Below are 26138 nucleotides of genomic sequence, written 5' to 3'. Positions count from 1 at the left end.
AATGATTTTGTTGCTCTTGATGGAAATTATGTTGATAAATAAAGTCAAGTTAGAAACAAAACTCGGTTTTTCTCTCAGGCCCGGAACTTTCCTGGCCATGTTAATATGCGATAGATGTAATAACGAATTTTTGGATGCTTCTGACTAGGTTCCTTGTAGCAATAATACACGAATGTTTTTCCTAAGTCTGATTTTCAAATTATAGAAATATATTGGCCCACTTGGGCCAATATAGTTCTATATTTGTGTTTTGGTTAATCACCTCCGATATATTTGTAGAAAATATTGAAGAAATACACAGGACAATCTGTATGTCACAAGGATCCTGGATATTAATTATCCTGGACGACCTCCAAAGATGTGATCGGTAGTTCAAATGTAAAACACGAGTCATCTGAAATACCAGAGTTGCTATTTGATATAAATTACAGTGAGAGGCTGATCTCAGAGGGTGCAATAAACACCATATTTTCTCAGCAGGTGTCCACGATCCTCAATTTATGACACGGTAATAGCTCAGCAGGTGGTACAAAAAGTCAACGTTTAATATCCTCACATTTTAATGGGGCCCAAGGAAAATACAGCTTCATTGGGGCATTTTATAGAGTTGTTGAATGAGTTCTTCTGCATCGAAATCTGCTCCATGATAATTGTTCCAAATACTTGCTTATTCCTCAGAAATTGCTATAAACCCATTTGAACTTTCTGACGACTCCTAATCTGTTTTCTTTCAAGTTTGTTGTACTTTGTTACGATATTGTATTTCAATTTACGGATGCCTTGGCTTATTCATCAATTCAACAATAATTTCGAAAATATATGAGGATTTTGCGAAATTTCAGGAATGAAATTCAATTTTTTTATAGCTACAGAAATGTTTCTTTGATTTTATCCCAAAATGAGGTCGCCTTTTTCCTTGGTAAAATTTTAGATAGGTTGCACCCTCCCATTTTGAAAATTTGGGGTGTACCTACGTGTTTTGACATGCAAAAACTTCATCGATATCGACAGCGGTGAATGCTATCGAAATTGATAGCATTACCCGTTATCAAGATACGTAATTTTGAAACTGTGTGTTTGTCGAAAGCTAGTGTGACGTCACTAGATATGTGACATTGTCAAAACTACGTCTGATTAGTAAAGTGGTGAAGTATTTGAAGTTTGTGATTTGAATGAAGACGTGTAGATGCAAGTAATTTACCACAGGTGGTCATGAGTTATGTCAATAAGAATTTGGTCAAAGTTTTCATAAAATTCATGATTGAAGACATGAGGAGTGGAGCGATAAATTTCAGTGTGTTGGTATGTTTAGATGAAAGACAAAATTTTGCCCATAATGTTAATTTATATGTACATGAGCACTTATTTCATTCAAGGAATTCTCTCTTTGCATCGCTATTTGTCAAATTTTTTGTTTCTGGTAGCAACCATAAACAATTCGTTTGGTTCATTTAGAGATATTTTTATCCTCAATGAAAACAAGTGAAAAATAATTGAACATTCACACCGCTTACACCGCATTTCGTATATCCGATGACGTTATGCTTTTTATCACTGAAGCGCTTCTTTGAGGCATAAAATTCACTCAGAGAATTTTTTCGCCTTTATTTTACAAGTTACAGGTCTATTTCATTATAGGAATAATAACATTCGGGAATAAGCTTATTACCGTACGTGGTGACATTGAGTTCAACGTTGGTGACTTGAAATATCTGAAGGTTGAGGTTTCGTCTTTCCATGATCCTGATATTCCACCAAACAATGAGGTTTCGATTGATATATTATAGGAATATTGTAGCTGAAGTAATTCTAAACTTCAGAAACAAGATGAACGTTGAAGTTCCAGATATATTCTTCAGTAAAAGTCCAACCCATATCTCCTCTTGAATTGAAATTGTTAGATAAAAGTGTGTAGCATCTAATGCCAATAATTTCACTCGATAAACAAATACAAAATGTTACACAACAAATAAGTATAAACCTTGATTCTGTATCACCTTTTCCTGCATTCCAAGTTTTTGGGTTTGGTGCAATTACTAGTTTTTTGCACCTTGAGATTTACATAGGATGACTATTTTATTTAATTTACCTATGCTGATATTTGCTATTTTAAGATCCAACTAACATCTTATCTTTCATAATAATTATTGGATCATAAATATCTGTACTGAAATATTTTCTATAGAGTCGAAACTTCTCATTTCAAGAGACATATAAAAAAAATTGGAAGTGGTTACCAATATGTATTGTATGTTTCGATGTAGGTAGGTAATGAAAGAAGATGATTTGATGCATATAAGATATGCCCATATATGAACAGAAATTAAGAGAAAAATTATGGGCTGGTGATGCCACCGACCCATAATCCACACCAAACAGTGACTTTTTCGGGATGCATCGGTAGCTCTTGCTATGGCAGATGCGGCAATTTTGCTTGTTAACGTATCCATTCAACCAGAAATGAGCCTCGTCACTGCACACAGTATTTCGATAAAAATGTGTTAGATGTTGTGAGAGGTCTTGTGGCTAGTGGTGTAACAGAGGCCCAATTGCTACGAACGACGGCGAATCAACATTTCACCGTCATCACGAACACTGGCGGATACAGCCGCAATATTTTTTTCGGTCCTCACTCTAAGTATGCGTGTTGGTGCTTTGATGTCCAATAATGTAAACTGGGTTCAGTAGGCCGACGAAACTGTCCATAAATTGGACGAAGTTCACGATGAACTTTCCTCAACGAGCATGAATTTTGATAATAAAATTCAATAATTTGCAAGCGTTGTTCATTCGTAAGTCGATTCATGGTTAAATTATAGACCAAACTGAACAAGTTTGACAATGACACAAGACATGATTCACGCGTGATCTGTCAAAAACAGTGTTGCCAAAAAGATAGCACCAAAAAATCACTCACTAGTGTCAAATCCAATCCATATAAATTGATGAATGTAGTGAGTTTTATTTTTCTTTTTTCAAAAATCAATGACTTTTAGTTAACCTGCAGGAGGCACTTGAACAGGTTTCACAGATGTCAGATTATTAGTTCGTGGAACGGAACATTTCAAATGGAGCAACTGAATCATTCGTTGGGAAGTTTGTTGAGTTGAAATGAGGTGAAGTTGGAGCTGTTCCACCAAAAAATCCCGATTTTATGCGTAGATAAGTGACAAAGGATGGAACATGGCTTCAGCAACAGTTGGTTGGCATTTTTGGGATGAGCGACTATCTTGAAAAGACTATTACAAAGTGTTATTGGAGCGTTTGAAAGACGAAATAGCAGAAAAACGACTCAATTTGAAGAAAAACGAAGTGCTGTATTATCGAGACAGTGCATCAAGTCTCAAATAAATGAAACCGAAGCCAAAATTGCTTTGGGCTTTAAAAATCTTCCGCATCCACCTCATTCTCCAGATCTGAAGAATTAATGATCGAAACTGAGGCCTATTTTGAGGCTGAAGACAAAACTTACTATGAAAATAGCATCCAGAGATTGTATGACTGCTTTAATAGTTGAATCACTCGCGAAGCCAAATGTATTGAATACTAAAATCAAATTTTTTCAGACTTTGCACATGTTAGCCTACGAACTCAAAATAGCTCAGAATCTTTCACCGTGACGATTTCAGAAATGAACCTTATATATTCGCTATTGGCTATTGTTTATTTTATCCACCCTTCGCAAATGAAACTGTTAGGAATCACACGTTAAAAGGTATCGACGCTATTGTCGAAACTAACCATCAAGAGCAGTTTTCTCTTAACGTGTGGCTCGGAGTTATTGGGGATGATTCAATTGGGCCTCATTTTCTACCTCCTCGATTGAATGGTGTTGCATACGATCAATTTTTGAGAGAAGTGCATCCAGTACTGCTGGAGGAAGTTCCTTTGGGCGTCAGAAGGGGTACGTTTTTTATGCATGATGGGGCTCCCGCCCATTTTAGTCAAGTAGCACGTCAGCATTTAACTGAAACATATGCAAATCAGTGGATAGGTCGAAGAGGACCACAGAACTGGCCCGCTCGATCCCCGGATCTCAACCCTCTCGATTTCTCTATTTGGGGCCGTTTACAGCATTTGGTTTATCGTACTCTTGTTCGCGATGTAGAGGACTTGAGAAATCGCATCATCGATGCATGCAGGGTAATCAGAGAGACTCCAGGACTATTTGAGCGAATACGTGGCTCAATGCGCCGACGTATAGACGCATGCGTAATGTTTGAAGGTAGACATAGTTGTTCGTAAAATAATTTTTTTCTGCGAACTGGTTCATTTTGGGCAAAAAACCCAAAAAAAAATTTTTTGTTAAGAAAGAAACAGGCTATCGGAAATGAATTTTCGAATGGTAAACAAATAATGAGACAAAAAGTTACATTGGAAATAAATTTTAGGGGTTGCGTTTTCCACCCCTTACAACCATGGGGTAAATCAAATAAATTACTGGCTAAGTGTCTTTTTGGTAGTACAAAACGTCAGGTTGATTTCAATATTGTAAGTTTTTCAGTGCTTGTGAAAAAAATTGTTCTACAAATGTTATGTGCCCCCTTTAAGGGGCTGTACCTTAACAAGGGATGCTCCAATGAAGTTCATTTATATGAAATATCCTATCTTTTTTTCGATGAAGAATCACCTCCTTAAATGTTTTACAATTATTCAGTTACACCCTGTATTTCAATGAATTTTTCTAGAATGGGCAGAACCTGCAATAATGAAAGGAAGGAATATTATGAATATGTTCTTCATTTGTTCAATGATATCTCCTAATGAATTGAAAATTAACATTTCATCTCTCACATGCGTTTTGAGCAATCTAAACCAATTAGGTTTCTTGAAATTCCGAATCAAACCAGAAAGCCACAAATGTTCTAGATGGAACTTTTTTAAATAATTTGCATTCAGATTGCATAGTAAATTGTGGTTCAACTAATGGCACTTCAGTGGTTTTATTCCAATATTGCTACATAGGCCAATGGATTCGAATATATTATTTTTGGAAGACATATTTTATATTGTCGAATTAACATAGGGTGAAGTGGAAAAGTAATAATTTATATAATTGTATATTGTTTAACGGATGTGAATTGTAGCCACCATTTCTGAGGTTGAAGTTCATTGAGTCAATAATGCGAGTAGAATGCTATACTTTTTCTATGACTTATGCCATAAATAATATACCATAATAACTTGAGAGAACTTTCTAAAATATTTTTTATTTTTGTTTGTGAGTTACGGATCATTTTGGCTACTTACTCAAGAAATGGTATAATACTTCTGGCATTATTCAATTCAAATATGAAAATCAACAATATATTTTATGTAATTAAAATCGGTATCTGAAGAATGCTATTTTATTTCGGATGATTTTCCTGAAATAACTAAAATGTGAGATAGTTGAAAAAACGTATATTTCCATTGTTTTTTTTACTTATTCCAAATCTTAATTTCCAATTAAAACTGAATTCTTCGAAAACACCACAAATGTTTCATTAATTCCGGTTTCCATTGTCTGATATTATATAAAATGGTTCGAAATCCCTGAAATAACTAATAAAAGAAGAAGAATTAAAAAAGAATAGCTGGAAATGACAATAATATTAGGCAAAAACCCTGAAATGAAAGCCGTCACAACCAGTGCTGGCACTTCCCTACATCAGAGGATTATCGGGAAGAATAAGAAGAACTGGGTCCAAGTACAACCTCAGAACCTGTTTCAGATCCGGAAACACTATCTGTAGCAACCTCACGAACACCAGGATACCAAACGCGGACTCCAAGAATTGCATGTACCGGATACCCTCTGAGTGAGGAAAACCCTATATCGATGAAACTAAGAGATCATTGAATGTTCGCTTTGCCGCGCATGAGAAACATACACAGCGAGGGGAAACCAGCCAAATCAGGAATAGCAGACCATGTTTGGACCCAACAACACAACATCGAGTGCTCCCAAGCTGAGATAATACAAGGGAGGAACAACAGGATAGGAGGAAATTCATGGAAGCCGCATACATGTTGTCCAAGAGTCGAACGACTCTTAACTTTTCATTTTCTTTCTAAATTATTGTACTTGTACTTCAGTTCACTGTTATTACATTTCAGGTTTTATCAATTGTTTCAAGGATTTCAAATCATTTTATATTATATCAGACAATGGAAGTCTAAACTAATGATATTCATCATGAAACATTGTCATTCACCTTCAAATGTTGTAGATGTACATTGAATAATTCACATTTATATTGCATATTGTGGTTCAGCGGATAACGTTTCAATTTTTTTGCTAATGGATTTGAATAGGTTCTTACTGGTAGACAATTTTTATACTACCGTTGACTCCTATTTCTAACATTTTGGATTAGGTATTTGGAGAAATACCGTCGAATGTTTGTATAATATTGTTTTTATTCCACAAAAAACATTTTCCTTCCTCAAACATACCCTGAAACCGTTTTCATCTGCTATTTCCTCGCAGACCATCAATTCTTACACTATCCGCATGAGTACAAAAAGTACCTTGTGCATGTTCTTTCATTTAAATATCGTGTTGCAATGTAGAGAACAGGCACGTACCGAGCGAGCCGATAAAAAACGTATGTTCATGATGAAACCCATAATATCCTTTGGTATGCTAATTCCCGTAATATCTCGGTAACTTACAACCATCGAGGACGGGTAAAACTTGATTGTCACGGATTTTTATTGGAATCAATGCAACTGATGAATAGATCATTGTGAATTTGTTGGCTGCAACTGCCGTTTGAGCACGATCATTTTCATTAATAAATGAAAATCAGTATTTTATTTTGAATCGGGCCAGTAGGATGGAAACTGAGGATGATGGTGAGAAACTTCTGAAACAGGTTAGAGTGAGATCGAATAATTTTTCGAGTCTGTTTCTAATTGGAGATATCATACAATTCGGTGAAATGGTATAGCTTTATTGCTTGAAACCTCTCATAAGTACAACTCAAAATGCTGTTGGTCCAGTTTATTCATTTCAGTTACCCCAAATATGCCATCATTGAAAAATATAGGGTCTTAGAACAGGGACTTCCTAACTTTGACTATTGATAACGTCCATTTCGTTGAAGCTATATCTGTCAAATTCATTGTCATTTATTCAGTTCGTTTTGCCAAATCACTGGTTCAGCACTGATTCAGTAAACAGACACCCGTATGTCGACGGTACACAAGACCTTCCGAAAATATCGCCGCTGTCTGTGAGAGTGTGCAGGCGAATCCGAGGCAAATAATTTCGCGTTGTTCACAAGAACTTGGCCTCTCGCAGACCACAACTTGGCGAATTTTGGAGCGGATCTGGAGCAGTTGGCAACTGACCCTAACTTTTGAAAACCCATCATCAGCGATGATCCCATTTCTGGATGGATGGGTGAGTGAACAGACAGAATTGTAGAATTTAGGACGATACATGAGAAGTCTTCTAAAGACTGGTGGGAAGCTGTCTGAGCGCACTCACGAAGCCAAGTACCCAAAATAGGGCCATAAGGGCAATGAACAGACCAATGTTCTAGTCCATGAAGGCGCATCTAAGGCAATGATCGGCCCAGAATTCTTCCGCGGGGTAGCGAAAGCATGTATAAAGACATCCATAAATTCATGGATGCAAGCCGAATCGATAAATTGGTGGAATAAGCTGCCAGCAATGAGGCAGGCGAAAGGATTCATAAAAACACCATCGCCTAGATTCACGGAAGATCTGCTAAATCACAACCGTGAGGTTGGAAGGATAGTGGTGGCTCTACTAACGGGGCATAGCCGAGTCAGGAAGACAGAAGTCCGACAGAAGAAACCCAATAAAGGCTCTGTCAAGAAGAGGAAGAAACCGCACTACATGTGCTCTGTGAATGCGAAGCGATAACAAGGAAGAGGCTGCCAGTTATATGAAGGGGTCAGTGTCAAGGCTGTGGAGATCTTTCATAGAGATCAAGCTAGACTTTGAGGTCTAACAACCAAGGAGCATCACAAAAGATCTGAAACGTTCGAAGTGAATCAGGCTATGGGTCAGCTTCCTGACAATACAGGGTGTAACTGAATAAGTATAAAACATTTGAGGAGGTGATTTCTCGTCGAAAAAAAGATAGGATCTTTCATATAAAGAAACTTCATTGAAGCATCCCTTGTTAAGGTACAGCCCCTTAAAGGGGGTACATGAAATTTGTGTAACAATTTTTTTCACAAGCACTGAAAAAGTTACAATATTGAAACTGACCTGACGTTTTGTACTACCAAAAAGACACTCAGCCAGTAATTTATTTAATTTACCCCATGGTTATAAGGGGTGAAAAACGCAACCCCTAAAATTTATTTCCAATGTAACTTTTTGTCTTATCATTTGTTTACATTTGAAAATTCATTTCCGATAGCCTGTTTCATTCTAAACAAAAAATGTCTCTTGTATTTTTTGCCCAAACTAAACCAGTTCGCAGCAAAAAATTATTTTACGAACAACTACAGAGATACATGAACAGATGTAATGAATAAAACTAATTTATTAATAACAAAACACACAACACGTAGAAATCATAGTAAATGTTCAATATGTCTACCTTCAGATATTACGCATGTGTCTAGACGTCGGCGTATTGAGCCACGTATTCGCTCAAATATTCCTGGAGTCTCTCTGATTACCCTGCATGCATCGATGATGCTGTTTCCTAAGTCCTCTACATCGCGAACAGGAGTACGATAAACCAAATGCTGTGAATGGCATCAAATAGAGAAGTCGAGAGGATTGAGATCCGGGGATCGTGCGGGCCAGTTCTGTGGTCCTCCTGGACCTATCCACCGATTTGAATATGTTCCAGTTGAATGTTGACGTGCTACTTGATTAAAATGGATAGGAGCCCCATCATGCATGGAAAACATATCCCTTCTGACGCCCAAAGGAACTTCCTCCAGCAGTACTGGATGAACTTCTCTTAAAAATTGAACGTATGCCTCACCATTTAATCGAGGAGGTTGGAAATGAGGCCCAATTAAGTCGTCCTCAGAGCCACACGCTGAGAGAAAACTGTTCTTGATTGTTAGTTTCGACAATGACCAGAGGGTTTTCATCAGCCCATATGTGGTAAGTATGAAAATTGATAATTTCGTCCCGAAAGAAACTACATTCTTCTCTGAATTCTATCGTCTTTAGAAAGTCACAACTTCTTCTAATCATTTCCAGCACCCAATTGCAAAACGCAAGACGGTTCGGAAAGTCTCGCGGTAACAGTGTCTGTACTCATTGCAGATGGTAAGGGTATAAGAGTTGTTCCTTTAAAATTCGAAATACCTTCATATGATCAACATTTAGCTGGCAAGCAATCTTTCTAGTACTGGTAGTAGGTTGTTCGTCAATTAAATTAAATACTGCTTCCTCAAGCTATAGTGTTCGTGCTTCTCGATGGCGACCACAATCCTGGGTTCTTTTGTCGAATGAACTATATTCTCATAATCGTTGATGAAGTTGAGCAAATATTCTATGTGAAGGATGCTGCCCTTGAGGATACATTTCAACATATATTCTAGAAGATTCTAACCCATTTCCCTGCGACAGACCGTTAACGTAATGCATATCAGACATTTCCTCATTTATGTATGCCATTTTAATAACACGTGAATTATTAAAGTAACAAACTAAGAACAGAACAACACAATTAGTATTAATTCAATTCCGAAAATTTACAAACTGACAGCGTCACACCAATTTAATTGTCACTATCGCTAATAGCGACCTACTATGTATGTGTGTAGTTGTTCCTAAAATAAGTTTTGCTGCGAACTGGTTTATTTTGGGCAAAAAACCCAAGGGACATTGTTTGTTTAGAATGAAACAGGCTATCGGAAATGAGTGTTCAAATGGTAAAGAAATAATTAAACAAAAAGTTACATTGGAAATAAATTTTAGGGGTTGCGTTTTCCACCCCTTACAACCATGTGGTAAACCAAATAAATTTCTGGCTACGTGTCTTTTTGGTAGTACAAAACGTCAGGTTAATTTCAGTATTGTTACTTTTTTAGTGCTTGTGAAAAAAGTGTATGTATCCCCTTCAAGGGGCTGTATCTTAACAAAGGATGCTCCAATAAAATTTCTTAATATGAAAGATACTATCTTTTTTTCGATGAGGAATCACCTCCTTAAATGTTTTACACTTATTCAGTTACACCCTGTATAATCTAATCCAAACTCACATGAGATTCAATATCGTCCAATACATCCTGAAAAATCACTGTTTGGTGTGGATTTTCGGTTGGCGGTGTCACCGGTCCATTCTTTAAAAACGATGTTGGCCAGTCCATCACTGTTGAAGGCAAGCACTATAATTTGATGACTACCAACTTTTTTTGGCCTAAATTGGATGATCTGGACACCAAAAACAAATGTTTTCAACCTCTCCGAGTAAATGATGTGAACCAGCCACCGAGATCGAGCGATTTGATCCCGTTAGACTTTTTCTTGTGGGGTTCTCTCAAGTTTCACATGTAGGCGAGTAAGCTAGATTTGCAGCGAGTATTGAAGACGATTATGTCGTAAGAAGCCCGGTAGTTTTTCTCACATAGTAGTACAAACGTACTGAAACATACTTTATCGAACATTCAATTTCTCACAATTCAACCTTGTCCAATACCGTGATGGGTATTGCAGGATACATATTAATTTCTATATTTATTGATATTTTCGTTCAGTTTCCTTAAAGTAATAATTTGTCATGAAGCCTGATATATACGGGTGATCAGGAAAATTTCCGACCCAACGGAAATACAAAAAAATTTTCAGATTTTTCTAAAAATGTTCCAACATACTCTTCTTTCAACCTTACTCACTTCTCCCAGCGATGCTCTCATCTCTGTAGTCTCTCCAAATAGTGTTTGTCGTTTTTATCCACAAAATAATCGTTCACGAAGATGATTGCTTTTTCATTCGACGAAAATTTCTGTTCTCCAAATGCAACAAAAATAAGTCGCTTGGGGCTGAATCTGGTGAGTGAGGCGGATGGTCAAGCAGTTCAAACCACAATTTGTGGATTTTCGCCACGGCAACCACTGAGGTGAAAGAGGGTGCTTTATCTTGGTGGAACAGAATTTTTTTCCACGCAAGTTCGGCTTTCAGCTTCTCAAGTAATTATACGTAGTATTTTCCTGTTATGGTTTTTTTTAATAACTGCATGACTATCCTAAAAATCAGTCGCCATCGGCCAGCCAAAAAAAAACAGTTTTTGTGTATTCTGAGCCAGGTTCCCCTTTGCATCTACAGTAATTATTTGGCACCAAAACTCAAATTGATTGCCCCTAAACTGCGCCAACAGAACGTTGGAAATGTTCATTCGGACACGTTTCTGCTCTAACGTGAGCAAACGCGGCACACAACGCCCTGATATCTTTCTCATGCCTGAATGTTGATTCAATATGCGACAGACAGGTTTTTTTCCATGTTCATAACCTCTCCTATCTCTCTCACTTCAATTCAGTGGTCGTCCAGCACCATTTGTTGAACTTTGGCGATGTTTTCGTCGGTAGTTGCAGTTTTTGGAAGCACCGAAGTTTCGTCGTCTCCCAAGCTCTTAAGGCCACGTTTAAATTCAAATTTCACTGTGGTTGATGTTGGTGCAGAGTCCTCATACACATAATTCAACACATCTTTGACTTTTATAGGCGTATTGCCTTTCGAAAACAAATACACGTTTCTGCTCTAACGTGAGCAAACGCGGCTGTAACTTTGGTGAGTAACTGTAAACAGAACAGATGAACAACGAAATTCACAAGCTTTTATTCACGCGTACTTCTATCTCCATGTTGAGGTTGGAAACCTCGTAGATAACTGGTATCGAGAAAATTTCCAGGAAATGAATGAATAATGCCACAAATCAGAAGATTGACTCATACGCACAAATTCCTCAAGTTCATATCGTTCGTAACACAACCAAGTTGCCAGAAATATCGAAAAGTGCCATTGATTATTGAATATCTGATATGTGCAGTGACAATGAATTCGGTAGATATTCGTTTGAGTCACAGAAACCCAGTATCGGGGTCAAGTTCAATCATTTAAACAGAATTTTAATCATATTGAATGCCGACGTTCGGTTATAATCATCAATTTGATTCTTGTTTCAGAAAATGTGTTGAATTTTTTGTCGTAATTGCTGATATCGAATTGAATTGCCATTATTTAAATAGATTGCCAGAGCTTTAAATCACTTTTGGATGAATATTTGAACCAAAATAAATGAGGAAATAATTATTTATTTAACTGATATCCAACAAATTATAGCTTGCCAAAAAGAAAGGATATTAATGACTTGCACCGAAAGAAAAAATATCAGTTGGTTATGAAGCACACAAAACTTAACGTTATTCATTTTCTTCAATAATGATTGTATGAAATGAAATAATGAAGACATGTTTGAAGAATTAATTCACCTCGGCAAACCTTTCTTCCAATACCATTCTCCATTTCAAATAAACATCTTCACAACTTAAACAAAGCTTCGATATAATATTGTTTCTAAAATATACTCCAACAGGAACAGAAAATTTGCTGAAAATTCATTACTCACAGGGCTTTTTCGACTTGGGAAAAAGTTGGAAAAAGTTGGGAAATTTTGGGCCATGGAGATATGAAAAAATAATAGTAAAAAAATAAATAATAATAAATAAAAATTAAAAAAATAAATAAAAATGAGAGAAAAGGAAAGGAGAGGTAATAAGAAAAGGGAAAGAACCAGGAGAAGGTTGGGATTTCCCAACATGCATAACTTGAAGAGAATTCTAAGTTGTTTGAAATCTTCAAAAAAGTTTAATTTCCATCAAGTAAGAAAACAGTCCTGAACAGTTCACAAATTTTGAAGTGACAATTTTACAAAATTCTCAACTTTTCGCTGTTTTTCCTTTCATTTGTATTGAATATTCCTATACATGGTGTATATGGTAGAAGACCAAGGACCTTGGTCCAGAGTGGAATAATTCCCATTATTATTTTTATAATCACCAAAATTTATTTTTGTTTGTGCATACCCTAACGGTCATCGGTCATAAGTATTCAGCCAATCTTTGGATAGCTAAGTAAGAAAATGAATATATTATAGTAGTAACTAATCCCTCGGCTTTCATTTCATCGAAAGTTGGGAAATTTTGCTGGTGGAGTTGGGAAAATTTGGATTCCCTCCCCCCCCCTGGTTTTTCTTTTCGCTACGGCCCTGATTACTTATATAGTAAAATTTGAAAGCTTTGTCAGAAAATTTTGGTTTGAATTGGATGCTGAATGAAATTCCAAGAACCAATTACGAGCTAGCATGAGATTCAGTGACGTATTTAGTCAGTTGTGTTCCAACGGGGTTGGTATTTATATTACTTACTCCCTGTTTTATGCTGAACTGGTATTATACTCATTTTCCCAAGTTTCATCAAACATCAACGTGAAAAAACTAATGAACATCGACTATGTGAACAATAGGTTTTGAGAAAAATTGAGTGGAGTTCAATGAGATAATCCTAATAGTTGATCAGAATAATAAAGAAATGTATTTGAAAAATACTACTAAATTATTATCTCTGTGATCATTGTGCATTATATTCCGTAGAAAATATGTCAGAAAATAGTAGATCTGTAGCTAGGTGCTATATATTTTCTCATCTATTGTTTGAAAGACTCTACATGAACATTTGAAGTCATATCGACTGAGAAAAGTTCCAGGCCCGAAACCAGTGGAATTTTCAGACAGAATTGAATTTCCTCCATGGTTCCAGTAATATATTTAGAAATAAAATGGAATTTGTCTAGCAAGCGTCACATAATGATGAGGAAACAATCACAAATTCCATCTTCAACATGACACTTATATACGGTGATGAAAATTTATTCGGAGGTTACAAATGATATGGATTCCCAGAAAAATTGAATTGAATAGCAAGAATGAGATGTTTTCGATCTGAAATCATTATGAAAGACTAGAGATGATGGTTAATTAAGATGATTGCAGGAATTTCTGCAGGCACGTTCGTCGGAACCTTCTACAAAGCATAGCTAGAGAAACCCCCTGAGAAGTTTGAGCGGCCTCCAAAAAAGATTACATTTCAATCGGTCTTGTCACCTACCACCGCATATTTCGAAAAATTACGAAAAACCTATATGAATCACCTTATCATCGCCGTGTAATCCTCATCTTTCGGTGAACTGTGAACGTTCGACCTTCCGAAATCACCTCGAAATATTCCATTATTTGGACGTGCATATTTTTTTCGTGCTGTGCAGTATTTTTTCTATGACTATGACTAAATAAGATATGTGTTTTTCATTGTTAAATATATTAATGAAATAAATAATATCGACCGGATGAAAACCATCTTCAAAAAGTATGTATTTGAAACTAATCGAAACATTGTTCATGATATACTTACAAATGAATGAATAATCTTCATTTGTACTTCAAAATAACATATCTCAGTTATCATTGTTCGTCCATATCCGTTTACTGTTGTATTTTCATTATAACATACCTCTCAATTTGTAAATTGTCCTTTAGTATTAGTTGTCTATTTTTTTTCGTTGCCATGTTTGAAGTTTCTCCATGTTTGTTTGTATTGCATTGTTTTTATGTTACTGTCTTGTGCTGTTGTATATCCATAAATGAACATTATTATTATTACTACTAATATGTTCTCTAGCATACCATGAAAAGAATGTGAGTCTCTCATTCCCAATACATAAGATCAAGCCAAAGTAGACCATTTCACTTCTTTTGAGATTTCAACAGTTTCCGATGTATGCCTGAATCAGAATTACTGGGAGTACAAAGATGAATTTCATAAACATGGTTCAGGTTTACTAAAGGGCTCACCCCTTACTCCACTTTTAGCAGACATCTGTAGTGTAGGGCCAAACATCACTTAGGCCACATTGTAACGTGTTTTAATGAATTATAAAAGGTTTTAAAATACTAGGGTACCGCCGCGAAACAACACTCGGTATGTATAGTGAATTTCCTCACACATGCGAATTCATTTATTTCGTTCGCCGGTCAAAATGAGCGATTTCAATTGGGAATGCGAATCTTATGGAAAAAAAAAGTAGGTACGAAAAAAAAACCGTATCGGATGTTTCGGTCGACCGAACAGTGACTGTGTGTATTTTGGATAGATTGGATGAATAGTGCATATTATGTATCGTTATTAACGGATTTTTCACTATTGCATTCCAAATTGGCGAAGTTCGTTTTGGATTATAGTATTTTCTGGATATCGCCGAATTTTCTTTAGTAATAGAGGATAAGTCTATAGAATATTAATATTCAACGTCTCAGGGTTGCGTCGGGTTTTTGCACATGAGGTGAGTTGTGGAAAATTATATTCCTTTTTATACCGCGTTCTGTTTAGATCAGACCGTAACACTTTCCATGACTTTTTAGGCGTTTTATGATACTGTTTCAACTTGTATTTCCAATTCTCCCGAGGAATAGGATTTTGTGGTAGTCTTCGAGGTGATAAAAGGATTGGATAATTTTTCCTTTGTCTGGGATCAAACATAAGACAGCTGATACGGGAACGGAGGAAGTCTCACCCTATCTCGTGGAACGTCCCGATAGAATTCGCTTAAGGATCCATTGATAAGTACCACCCAGTGGATGTTTCTTTATTTTTTTGTCTATTCGCGCACATAAGGAAAACACTTGCTGTGTGGGAACAAGCCGAGTATTTTTTCTTAAAGCCTCCTAGAATTTATATATATATATGTATATATACCTATATTTGGTTACCTTGATTTAGTTTTACGAATAAGTAGTTGCGTTCTGAAATAAAGGTTGATTTTTATCGACTTTATTCTGGAACCTTTCTCTCGAGAGTTTTTTTTTTGGCCTTTAACCTCTAAATTTTGTATAATTTGTGTTACAAAATATTTACTGTGCTATTATATAGACATATTTATACCATTCACATATTTTTATTTCAACTAACATATAGGTTGGCAAGTAAGCCAATTGGATTTAGTGATTTCAACTCTAAGAGAGGTGTATGTTATATTTTTTTCAAATCACTTGGCGCCCTCTCATACCATTTTTTGTGTCTAATACTAATAATAAGACCCACACCCGACTCCACTGAGATATTAGTCGGTGCATACACCTAAACTGTTTTATCGCTTACTAAGAAAAGCCAAAAATCACGTAACAGTTTTATTGGCGCTCAACTTTGGGGGCCCGATTTTTGAGTTCTGTATTGAATTAATTTCTAGTGAATATTATGTTAGTTGAATTTTTGGAATATTTCATGAATTGTATTTGAAATCATTTTTTTATTTTTTTCGAAACTGTATATGATATATCGACTGTATTTTGTAGGTTGGGAAAAAAAAACTTGGCACATTTTCAATTTTTTTTCCGAGTTTCTATCAGCCTTCAGCTTGTTTTTGTCCACAAAGCATTTTTATTTATCGAGAATCGGGATAATAGTAATAATATTTAGTAAAATTTAAGGACACTCACATTTTATATTGTTTTACGGTTATAGTTATAGTCATTTTGTTCAATATTTAGTTCACATAATGGATCCTTATCGTTTGGCTAGGGATGAGTTGATTTACGAACTCAAGGTTAGGGGTTTGGTGAATACTCAGGCTCTCACGGTTGAGGTTATGAGGAAAAAACTAAAAGAGAACCTGAACAATGAAACTTGGGGAGACTTGGTCACTGATGAGAATTTGACTTTAGATCCTGTTTCTGAAGTAGATTGTTGTAATAGAAAGGTTGTCAATTTATTGGAATATTTTGAGGAAAAAAATATTTCAGTTGGGAGCACAGAACAGAAATATGTCAATACTAAGTTACTTCACTTGTACGGCAGGTTAACGAGATTAACTAATGTAGGAGGAACCAATGATACAATTAGAAGTTCTATTACTAATTTGTTCGAACAATTAAATGAGTTGGAAACAAAATTAGATGATAAAATTTTTATTAGCAAACCTCAGGGTGATAGTACTAGTAGACAGAATAATGATAATAACTTAGTGATTACGCCATCTTCATCCACTAGTTTAAGTAATAATCAAACTACTCACAGAGCATATGTTCCGGTACACAAATGGGGGATTCAGTTTAGTGGAAATTCAAAAGATAAATTAGGTTTGGGAGTGAATGCTTTTCTTGAGAGGGTGGAAGAATACAAGATATCACGAGGAGTGTCGGAGGAGGAACTGAAATACTCTATTACAGATTTACTCTTTGGGGATGCATTAATTTGGTATCGTTTAGTGAAAGATAATGTTAATTCTTGGTCTGATTTTGTTAAACTTTTGAAAGAAGAATTTTTGCCTTTTTCATTCGAAAGAGATCTCAAAGAGGAGATTCGTACTAGTGTACAGGGAGCTATCGAAGGGGTTGGTACTTATTTTGCTCGAATGATGAATTTATTCAAGAGACTGCCACATTCTCCAACGGAATCGGAAAAATTGGAAATTTTGCGTCAAAATATAGATTTTTATTATATTCACGGTTTAGGTTCACGTCTACACGATATCAATTCGGTTGATTCTTTATTACAAGAATGTAAAAAATTAGAGAAAACTAAACACTTAGCCGAAAGTCGTCCTGTACCCAATCGAAGGTTATGTGTCCTTGAAACCGATTTGGCCGGTCCTAGTTCAAGACCATTGCTTTCAATAAATAATATTTCCAGTACTAATGTTGCCAACTTGACGTGTTGGAATTGCAAAGAGGTAGGACATAGTTTTTCTAAATGTTCAAAATCTCGTTCGCGAAAATTTTGCTTTCGCTGCGGAAAACCGAATGTAACTAAGTTTCAATGTACTTGTAATCCTCGGGGAAACGGCTCAGGAGGTCATTAAGTATCCGGTCTTCTAGGACCTCCTCATTGAATAAACCGGAAAACGATTCTTGGGGGGCATGGTTAAATTTTATAAGTGTTCAATATCGGAAAAGTAAAATAGATGCAATATTTTGTACATCTAAAGATGATCCCCGTCCATATATTAATGTGAAGATCCATGGAATCAATTTTTATGGACTTTTAGATACAGGGGCAGCGCAAACGATTATAGGTAATAAAGGCTGGCCTAAATTATTGAAGTTAGGCAATCTTGTTAGGTTAGAAAAAAATAATTTTAAAGTCAGGGTTGCGAATGGAGACGAATGTAAAGTTTTGGGGTCTATCCTACTTCCAATAGACTTAGAAGGTAAAGTAAGAATTATTAGAGCTTTAGTCGTAGAAGATATTGAGGTTGATATCATTTTAGGAATAGATTTTTGTAAACAGATGGACATTGTCGGTTCTTTTTCAAATAATTCGTGGGAATTTGGGGATAATGGAAATCCGTTAGGTTTATGTCTGGTTGGAGTGGAGGACAGGTCTAAGTTAAATGAGCTAGTTACCGATTTTTTCAGTAAAATGAAAAGCGATTTAGGTTGTGCCAAGGGAGTTTGTCATGTGATCGATACAGGGGATGCTCTACCTATAAAGCAGCGATATTATCCAGTTTCTCCGTATATTCAGGAATTGATAAATAAGGAGGTTGATAAATTGTTACAGCTTGGGGTTATTGAGCCTTCAAAGTCTGCTTGGTCCAGTCCAGTGGTGATGGTGAAAAAACCGAACAATGAATATCGTTTTTGTATAGATTTCAGGAAGGTCAATCAGGTATCAAAAAAAGATGCTTATCCACTTCCGTACATCAATAGTATACTCGATAAATTACGAGATGCTAGGGTTTTGAGTTCAATTGATCTGAACAGTGCATATCATCAAATTTTGTTGGATCCTTCCAGTAAAGAAAAAACCGCGTTCACAGTTCCAGGAAAGGGTTTATTTCATTTCAATAGAATGCCTTTCGGGCTTCATAATGCTCCTGCAACTATGCAACGTTTTGTAGATACTATTTTTGGGGCCGAATTGGAAAACTCAGTTTTTGTTTATATGGATGATATCATTGTAGCTACCAAGGATTTCTCTTCACATCTTGAAGTTTTACGAAAAGTTTTTGATAAACTTTTACAAGCGGGGTTGACAGTTAACAGAAACAAATGTGAGTTTGTGAAGAGTCAGTTGAGATTTTTGGGATATCTTGTCGACGAACATGGTCTCCGAACAGATCCGCAGAAAGTTGAGTCGATGCTGAACTATCCAACTCCGAAGACAGTCAAAGAGGTTCGTCGTTTTATTGGAATGGTCAGTTGGTACAGGCGGTTTATTCCAAATTTCGCTTCTCTAGTTTCGCCCATCAGTCAACTAACTCGCAAACACCAAAAATTTGTCTGGTCTGAGGAAGCCGATTCTGCTTTCTTGAGAATTAAGGAGTTGCTGATTTCTACGCCCATACTCAGTTGTCCGGATTTTTCGAAGGAATTCATTTTGCAGTGTGACGCTTCACAGGTGGGAATAGGTTGCGTGTTGACACAGAATTTGGAGGACGGTGAACACGTGATTGCTTATGCCAGCAGAGCCTTGACTTCTCAGGAATCCAAATTTTCAACCACGGAACTGGAATGTTTAGCAGTCTTATGGGGAATTCAGAAGCACCGTTGTTACGTTGAAGGAGTTAAATTCAAGGTCATTACGGATCACTTTTCACTTCTATGGCTTCATAAACTTCAAAATCCTTCAGGTCGCTTAGCTAGGTGGTCTCTCCAATTACAGAATTTTGATTTTGAAATAATTCATCGTAAGGGTAAATTGAACGTGGTACCCGATGCCTTATCAAGAGCGGTAGCGTATATTGACGTTACTCAAGATGATTATGATCCATGGTATGAAAAACTTCTATACAAAATCCGTTCCGTGCCAGAAAAATATGTTAAGTGGTGTGAACGGGAGGGAAAACTTTACAAGCTGGTGAAGTCGACTTCATCTTCTGATCCTGACCATGATTGGAAATTACTGGTACCCAAATCTCTTCGGAAGAAAGTTTTCATGGAATGTCATGATGCTCCAACTTCAGGACACCTAGGGTATTTCAAAACAAAAAATCGAGTTGCATCATTATATTACTGGCCTAAACTGAACGTTGATATAGCAAAATATATAAAGAATTGTCAAGTCTGCAAGTCTCAGAAGCCTGAGCAAAAACTACCATTTGGTCAAATGAGTGCCCGAGTAGTATCTCGTCCATGGGAAGTAATCTGCTCTGATCTTATAGGTCCACTTCCACTCAGTAAGAAGAAAAATCGTTTCATTTTTGTTGTGGCAGATTTATTTACCAAATATGTTTTACTTTTTCCTATCAAGTCCGCTACTAGTCAAGCCATAGTAAATCATATGGAAAAAGATATTTTCATGATATATGGTGTACCTGAGCGAATAATTTGCGATAACAGTCGCCAATACGTAAGTAATCATTTTAAAAAGCTAGTTTCCTCTTACGACTCTCACATACAGTTCAATGCTCATTACCATCCGCAAGCAAATCCAACTGAAAGAGTTAACCGTGTTGTGAAAACCATGATCAGGTCATTTATAAAGGATAATCATCGCACTTGGGATGAAGATCTTCACAAATTCGGATTTGCTTTACGAACCGCAGTGCACGAAGTCACGAAATATAGTCCTGCTTACTTAAATTTTGGACGTGAGTTATATCTTTCGGGAAAAGTTCATAATAAATTGGGTCCAAATATCGAAAATACCGAATTTGAATTTGCAGATAGGCAATGTTTAGCTGACCATGTCAAAGGTTTAAGGGAAATTAATGATTTAGTCAAGTCCCGGTTAACTAGTGCCTACGAAAAGAGTGCGAATCGTTATAATTTCAGGAGACGACCACTCAATTTGGAAATTGGTCAAATAGTTTGGAAGAAAAACTATCAATTGTCCGATAAGGCGGCTTATTTTGCGTCAAAATTAGCGCCTAAGTTTATAAAGTGCAAGGTAGCCCGGAAAGTTTCTCCTAATGTATATTCACTGACTGATTTTGTATCGGGTGCTTTTTTAGGTAATTGGCATATTAAAGATATCAAGTTAGATTAAAAAAAAAAAAAAAAAAAAAAAAAAAAAAAAAAGAGTATATATGTAAATATATTTTTTTTTGGGGAAGTAAAAGGGGAGTTTGTAACGTGTTTTAATGAATTATAAAAGGTTTTAAAATACTAGGGTACCGCCGCGAAACAACACTCGGTATGTATAGTGAATTTCCTCACACATGCGAATTCATTTATTTCGTTCGCCGGTCAAAATGAGCGATTTCAATTGGGAATGCGAATCTTATGGAAAAAAAAAGTAGGTACGAAAAAAAACCGTATCGGATGTTTCGGTCGACCGAACAGTGACTGTGTGTATTTTGGATAGATTGGATGAATAGTGCATATTATGTATCGTTATTAACGGATTTTTCACTATTGCATTCCAAATTGGCGAAGTTCGTTTTGGATTATAGTATTTTCTGGATATCGCCGAATTTTCTTTAGTAATAGAGGATAAGTCTATAGAATATTAATATTCAACGTCTCAGGGTTGCGTCGGGTTTTTGCACATGAGGTGAGTTGTGGAAAATTATATTCCTTTTTATACCGCGTTCTGTTCAGATCAGACCGTAACACTTTCCATGACTTTTTAGGCGTTTTATGATACTGTTTCAACTTGTATTTCCAATTCTCCCGAGGAATAGGATTTTGTGGTAGTCTTCGAGGTGATAAAAGGATTGGATAATTTTTCCTTTGTCTGGGATCAAACATAAGACAGCTGATACGGGAACGGAGGAAGTCTCACCCTATCTCGTGGAACGTCCCGATAGAATTCGCTTAAGGATCCATTGATAAGTACCACCCAGTGGATGTTTCTTTATTTTTTTGTCTATTCGCGCACATAAGGAAAACACTTGCTGTGTGGGAACAAGCCGAGTATTTTTTCTTAAAGCCTCCTAGAATTTATATATATATATGTATATATACCTATATTTGGTTACCTTGATTTAGTTTTACGAATAAGTAGTTGCGTTCTGAAATAAAGGTTGATTTTTATCGACTTTATTCTGGAACCTTTCTCTCGAGAGTTTTTTTTTTGGCCTTTAACCTCTAAATTTTGTATAATTTGTGTTACAAAATATTTACTGTGCTATTATATAGACATATTTATACCATTCACATATTTTTATTTCAACTAACATATAGGTTGGCAAGTAAGCCAATTGGATTTAGTGATTTCAACTCTAAGAGAGGTGTATGTTATATTTTTTTCAAATCACTTGGCGCCCTCTCATACCATTTTTTGTGTCTAATACTAATAATAAGACCCACACCCGACTCCACTGAGATATTAGTCGGTGCATACACCTAAACTGTTTTATCGCTTACTAAGAAAAGCCAAAAATCACGTAACAACATGTGACCTATTTCACATTCTCCCGAAAAGTTGTCCTCCTAGGTCATCATCCATCCTGTCCTTTCTAGAAAGGTGGACAAGTTACTAGGTGACATCTCTTTTTTTTTAACAGATATCGGCAAGATAGGCCAAGACTTGCCGAACACACACGATAACTCGGGGCACTCGCGTAGAACATGCCTGAGAGTCTCATCTTCCTGTTCACACATCCTACATAGAGGTGTGTCCACTAGCCCCATATTATGGAGGTGCTTCCTTAGTTGAAGTGGCCAGTCAGAAATCCTACTGTTAGGCGTAAGCGTTCCCTGGTCATCGCCTGATATTTCTTCTGCGCCAGCTTTCCAGGGTCGCCCAGGGTGATCCTGGCAAGACTGCATCCTTTGATTCCATCCCATCTCTTTTGGGATTGAGCATAGGTGTGACATTTGGCTGGTTCCGCAATTGTCGAAGTCATCAGGCCGAAGGTGTCACTGGGTCCTACAATTCTCAGTCCAGCCGCTTCCTTGGCTGAAAAGTCGGCAATGCGATTACCTTCACTCCTGTCGTGCCCTCCAACTTATCTTAGGATAATGTTATTATCTACCGAGGCTTTGACTAAATCTTGGTGGCACTCTAGTACTAGCCATGAGGTGAACACGTTCTTTGTTCAAGGCTAATAAGGCTTGTCTACTATGTTTTGCCAGAAATTTCTTTGCTGGTTATTTCTTTTGTGGCGATTGAGATACCAGCCGGTTTTATTTGAACCACGCTTGTATTTTTCCCATTCCTCACCTAATCCTTCGGGTTAGTGATCTGGAATAAACTCCACATCCTGAGCCTTCTTTGGTTGACTAAGTGTTCTGTTTTATTTGTATTTTGTGTAGTTGTACAGATGGACATTGTTAATTATTTTAGTACATCGTACCTATTCATTTGAAAATGTCCTTGTAGGACAAAACTGCAGCGTCAGTTACGAATACAAATGGTATAAAACCATAGAAATCCGTTATTCTCATTTCACCACCTAGCAACGTCTACATCCATTTATATTTGCAATTTCTGCTTCATTTTGTATCTGTCTTTCCGCAATACTTTGTCAATGAGGGTAACTCTTTGGGATAATACATATTCAATATTATTATCATCATCAGTAAAGCATACTTTCATAGAAAATAATCAGTTCAAGAGTAATAATAGTTGATAAAGAGGTCGGTTAATTTAGGAGTACCCCAGGGATCTATATTCAGGCCACTCTTATTTCTATTGTATATCAATGACATATACTAAAAATACCATATTCTGCAGTAACTATAGTCACGACCTGTTTTTCAATGTGGAAAAAACTTAGTTGATCCGCTGTCACAACTATCAGAATAAAACCGATGATATTCAGGTGATTGTTAATGAATCTATTTTGAGAAATACCCATGATACTGTTGAATTCCTAGGCATGTGAATGGATGAGTCTATCTTGGGATGAGTACTGTGATCAACTGGTTACAAAATTTAGCTCATTAACCTATTTTTTCATCAACTTGAGGAATGTTCTCAACATGAACCAACTTATGGATGTTTATCATGCCGAGGTCGATTCCAGGTTCCACTAAGGTGTATGTCTGTGGGGCAATGTCTGCAATGAGAAAAAATGTATTCATCCAACAAAAAGCTGTCTGCAGTTTTTGAAACATTCCTCGATAGTATTCATACAGAAACATTTTCATTACAGACGAAATTTTAACTCTAGTTGGATTATATGTTCATGAGTTGTCAGTTTCCACTAACAGGAATGATTTCTTTCTCAATAGTGATAATCATGATAAAAACACTCGGCAAAAGCAAATGATACACGTTAGAGCGGCTAAGTATGAGATAACTGAAAGTGCACCAAAACGTATAGGACCTAGAATTCACAACTGTTTACCAAATGAACTGAATGCAATATGCAGCCTTCGTTGTTTGAAAAAAAATGAAATCGTTTCTGTTAGGAAGATGTTTTTACCCTTGGCGACTACACTACAGTTGGCATTCAGAAAAACCTCATGAAAGGGATATTCAACGTTATGAAGAATCATCTCAGTAATTTATTCTGCTCCCGAAGAAGATCCCCTCAGAATTAGCACTGACCTTGTGTTGATTAGCTGCCCCTCCACCGTATATATTCAGATATTAGGAAAAAACTGCAAATCTTTCGTGAATCACCTCATCTTCGCCGTCGAATCCTCATCTTTGGGTGAACTGTGAACGTCCGTCCTTGCAGAATAACTTCGGAATATCCCATCATCTCCACGCGATGCGTTCATTGTCATCGTGAGCGTTCTTCTAACGCCCGGAGCTAGTGCAGACTCCGGTAGACTCTGGCGTCGATTCCGGGGGGCGCGATCTCGCGGTCTCCTTTCAGCTGTTTCAGTGTCTCGCGGAACTCGCTGGGGCGCGGACAGAGAGAGTGAAGTGACGCATGATGAAGTGATATCAGCAGCGATGTGTGCCTCAGTCTACTCCCAGTCTCTGATCTTTTTTTTTCTCACCGTCATCTTCACCATTTCCGTAAGTGTTTCTGATTTTCTTTAATTGCATTTTTTCTCGATTTTTGTCTTTTAACCTCGTTTCTGTCCAATTCAATAAATCAACAATAATTTTCCATAAATATTCTCCATGAGTATGGCTTTATTATAATGTTATGCGATGAAATTTCAACTGCGAACATTCAAATGGAACAAGCTCATCATGGAGCTGATAACGGAGCGGAACAACAAATAAATCAAATTAATTACAACAAAAACACCCATTGTTGTGAGTGAGTGTTGTGTGATCTATTGTGATCCCAGCAGGGCATTTCACTGTGTAAATCAGACAATTCTTCTATCACTATGATGTGGGAAGCACAGCTTTGAATTGAATATGGTCATACCTTTGTGATAGATGGCAGTGTGTCTCAATTGAAAACTTGTCATCTGGGTACTTATAAACGACTTGGATGTCTCACATGGGTCAGTACTTAGCCCTTTGCTATTCATAATTCACATCAACGACATTCCTAAGCTCCCTGTGACAGCATCCTTCACTATGTACGCAGATGACAGACACCTCACTTATAATTTCCAACACCCGAGAAAGTTCCTTAACAAAAAACTGACGAAACTTCATCCGTAGTTAATAATTGGTTCTCAATAGTGATAAAACAAAACGCCTCAGATTTCATAGCTCCCTATGATCTCCACTAATGTCATAAGAACAAAGTTACTAGATGTCGATAACCATCTCATCTAGAAGTTTCACTGCGGAGATCTTGTTTCCAAACTTCACACACTTGCCTATCGATTCAGGAACATAATTGAAATTTTGAATCATGATCAGTTGTTGCAGCTTTATTATGCACAGGTAAAAAATAGACCACGATATAGTGTGTCATTTTGGGGAATATCGACTTCTTTGTGTTGTGATTTATCGTACAAAAAAACCATCACTCGTTCAATGTTAGGTTTGAGCTCTCGAAACTCAAGAAATGCATTCAAAGACCTGGAAATATCAACCTTATCCTCACTTCATATTTTAGAATTGTATATACACGGTGTAGATGAATAAGTGTAAAACATTCAAGGAGGTGATTCCTCATCGAAAAAAAGATAGGATCTTTCATATAAATTAACTTCATTGGTGCATCCCTTGTTAAGATACAGCCCCTTGAAGGTGGTACATAAAATTTTTATAACAATTTTTTCACAAGCACTGAAGAAGTTACAATATTGAAATTAACCTGACGTTTTGTATTACTTAGCCAGTAATTTATTTGGTTTACCCCCAAAAATTCATTTCCAATGTAACTTTTTGTCTTATTA

General features: G+C 36.6%; 2 protein-coding genes across 2 annotated transcripts in view; one reads left to right on the top strand and one right to left on the bottom strand.

Moving 5' to 3' along the window:
• LOC111513365 (Cuticular protein 97Eb) overlaps positions 1-26138 on the bottom strand; it is an 80925-nt gene that overhangs the window by 24900 nt on the left and 29887 nt on the right. The gene's annotated exons all lie outside the window — the stretch shown is intronic.
• Positions 24561-26138, top strand: part of LOC111509003 (uncharacterized) — a 78959-nt gene continuing 77381 nt past the window's right edge. The window contains exon 1 of the mRNA XM_074169268.1: positions 24561-24846. Within this exon, the coding sequence (XP_074025369.1) occupies positions 24781-24846 (66 nt within the window). The 5' untranslated portion in view covers positions 24561-24780. The remainder of the gene's footprint in view (positions 24847-26138) is intronic.

The sequence above is a fragment of the Leptinotarsa decemlineata genome, unplaced genomic scaffold, assembly GCF_025532065.1.
Source record: "Leptinotarsa decemlineata unplaced genomic scaffold, Ldec_3_MD MMD2_P_RNA_scaffold_5, whole genome shotgun sequence".
Lineage (NCBI taxonomy): Eukaryota > Metazoa > Arthropoda > Insecta > Coleoptera > Chrysomelidae > Leptinotarsa > Leptinotarsa decemlineata.
Note: the sequence above shows the minus strand (reverse complement) of the source record. Positions and strands in the feature narration are given on the sequence as shown.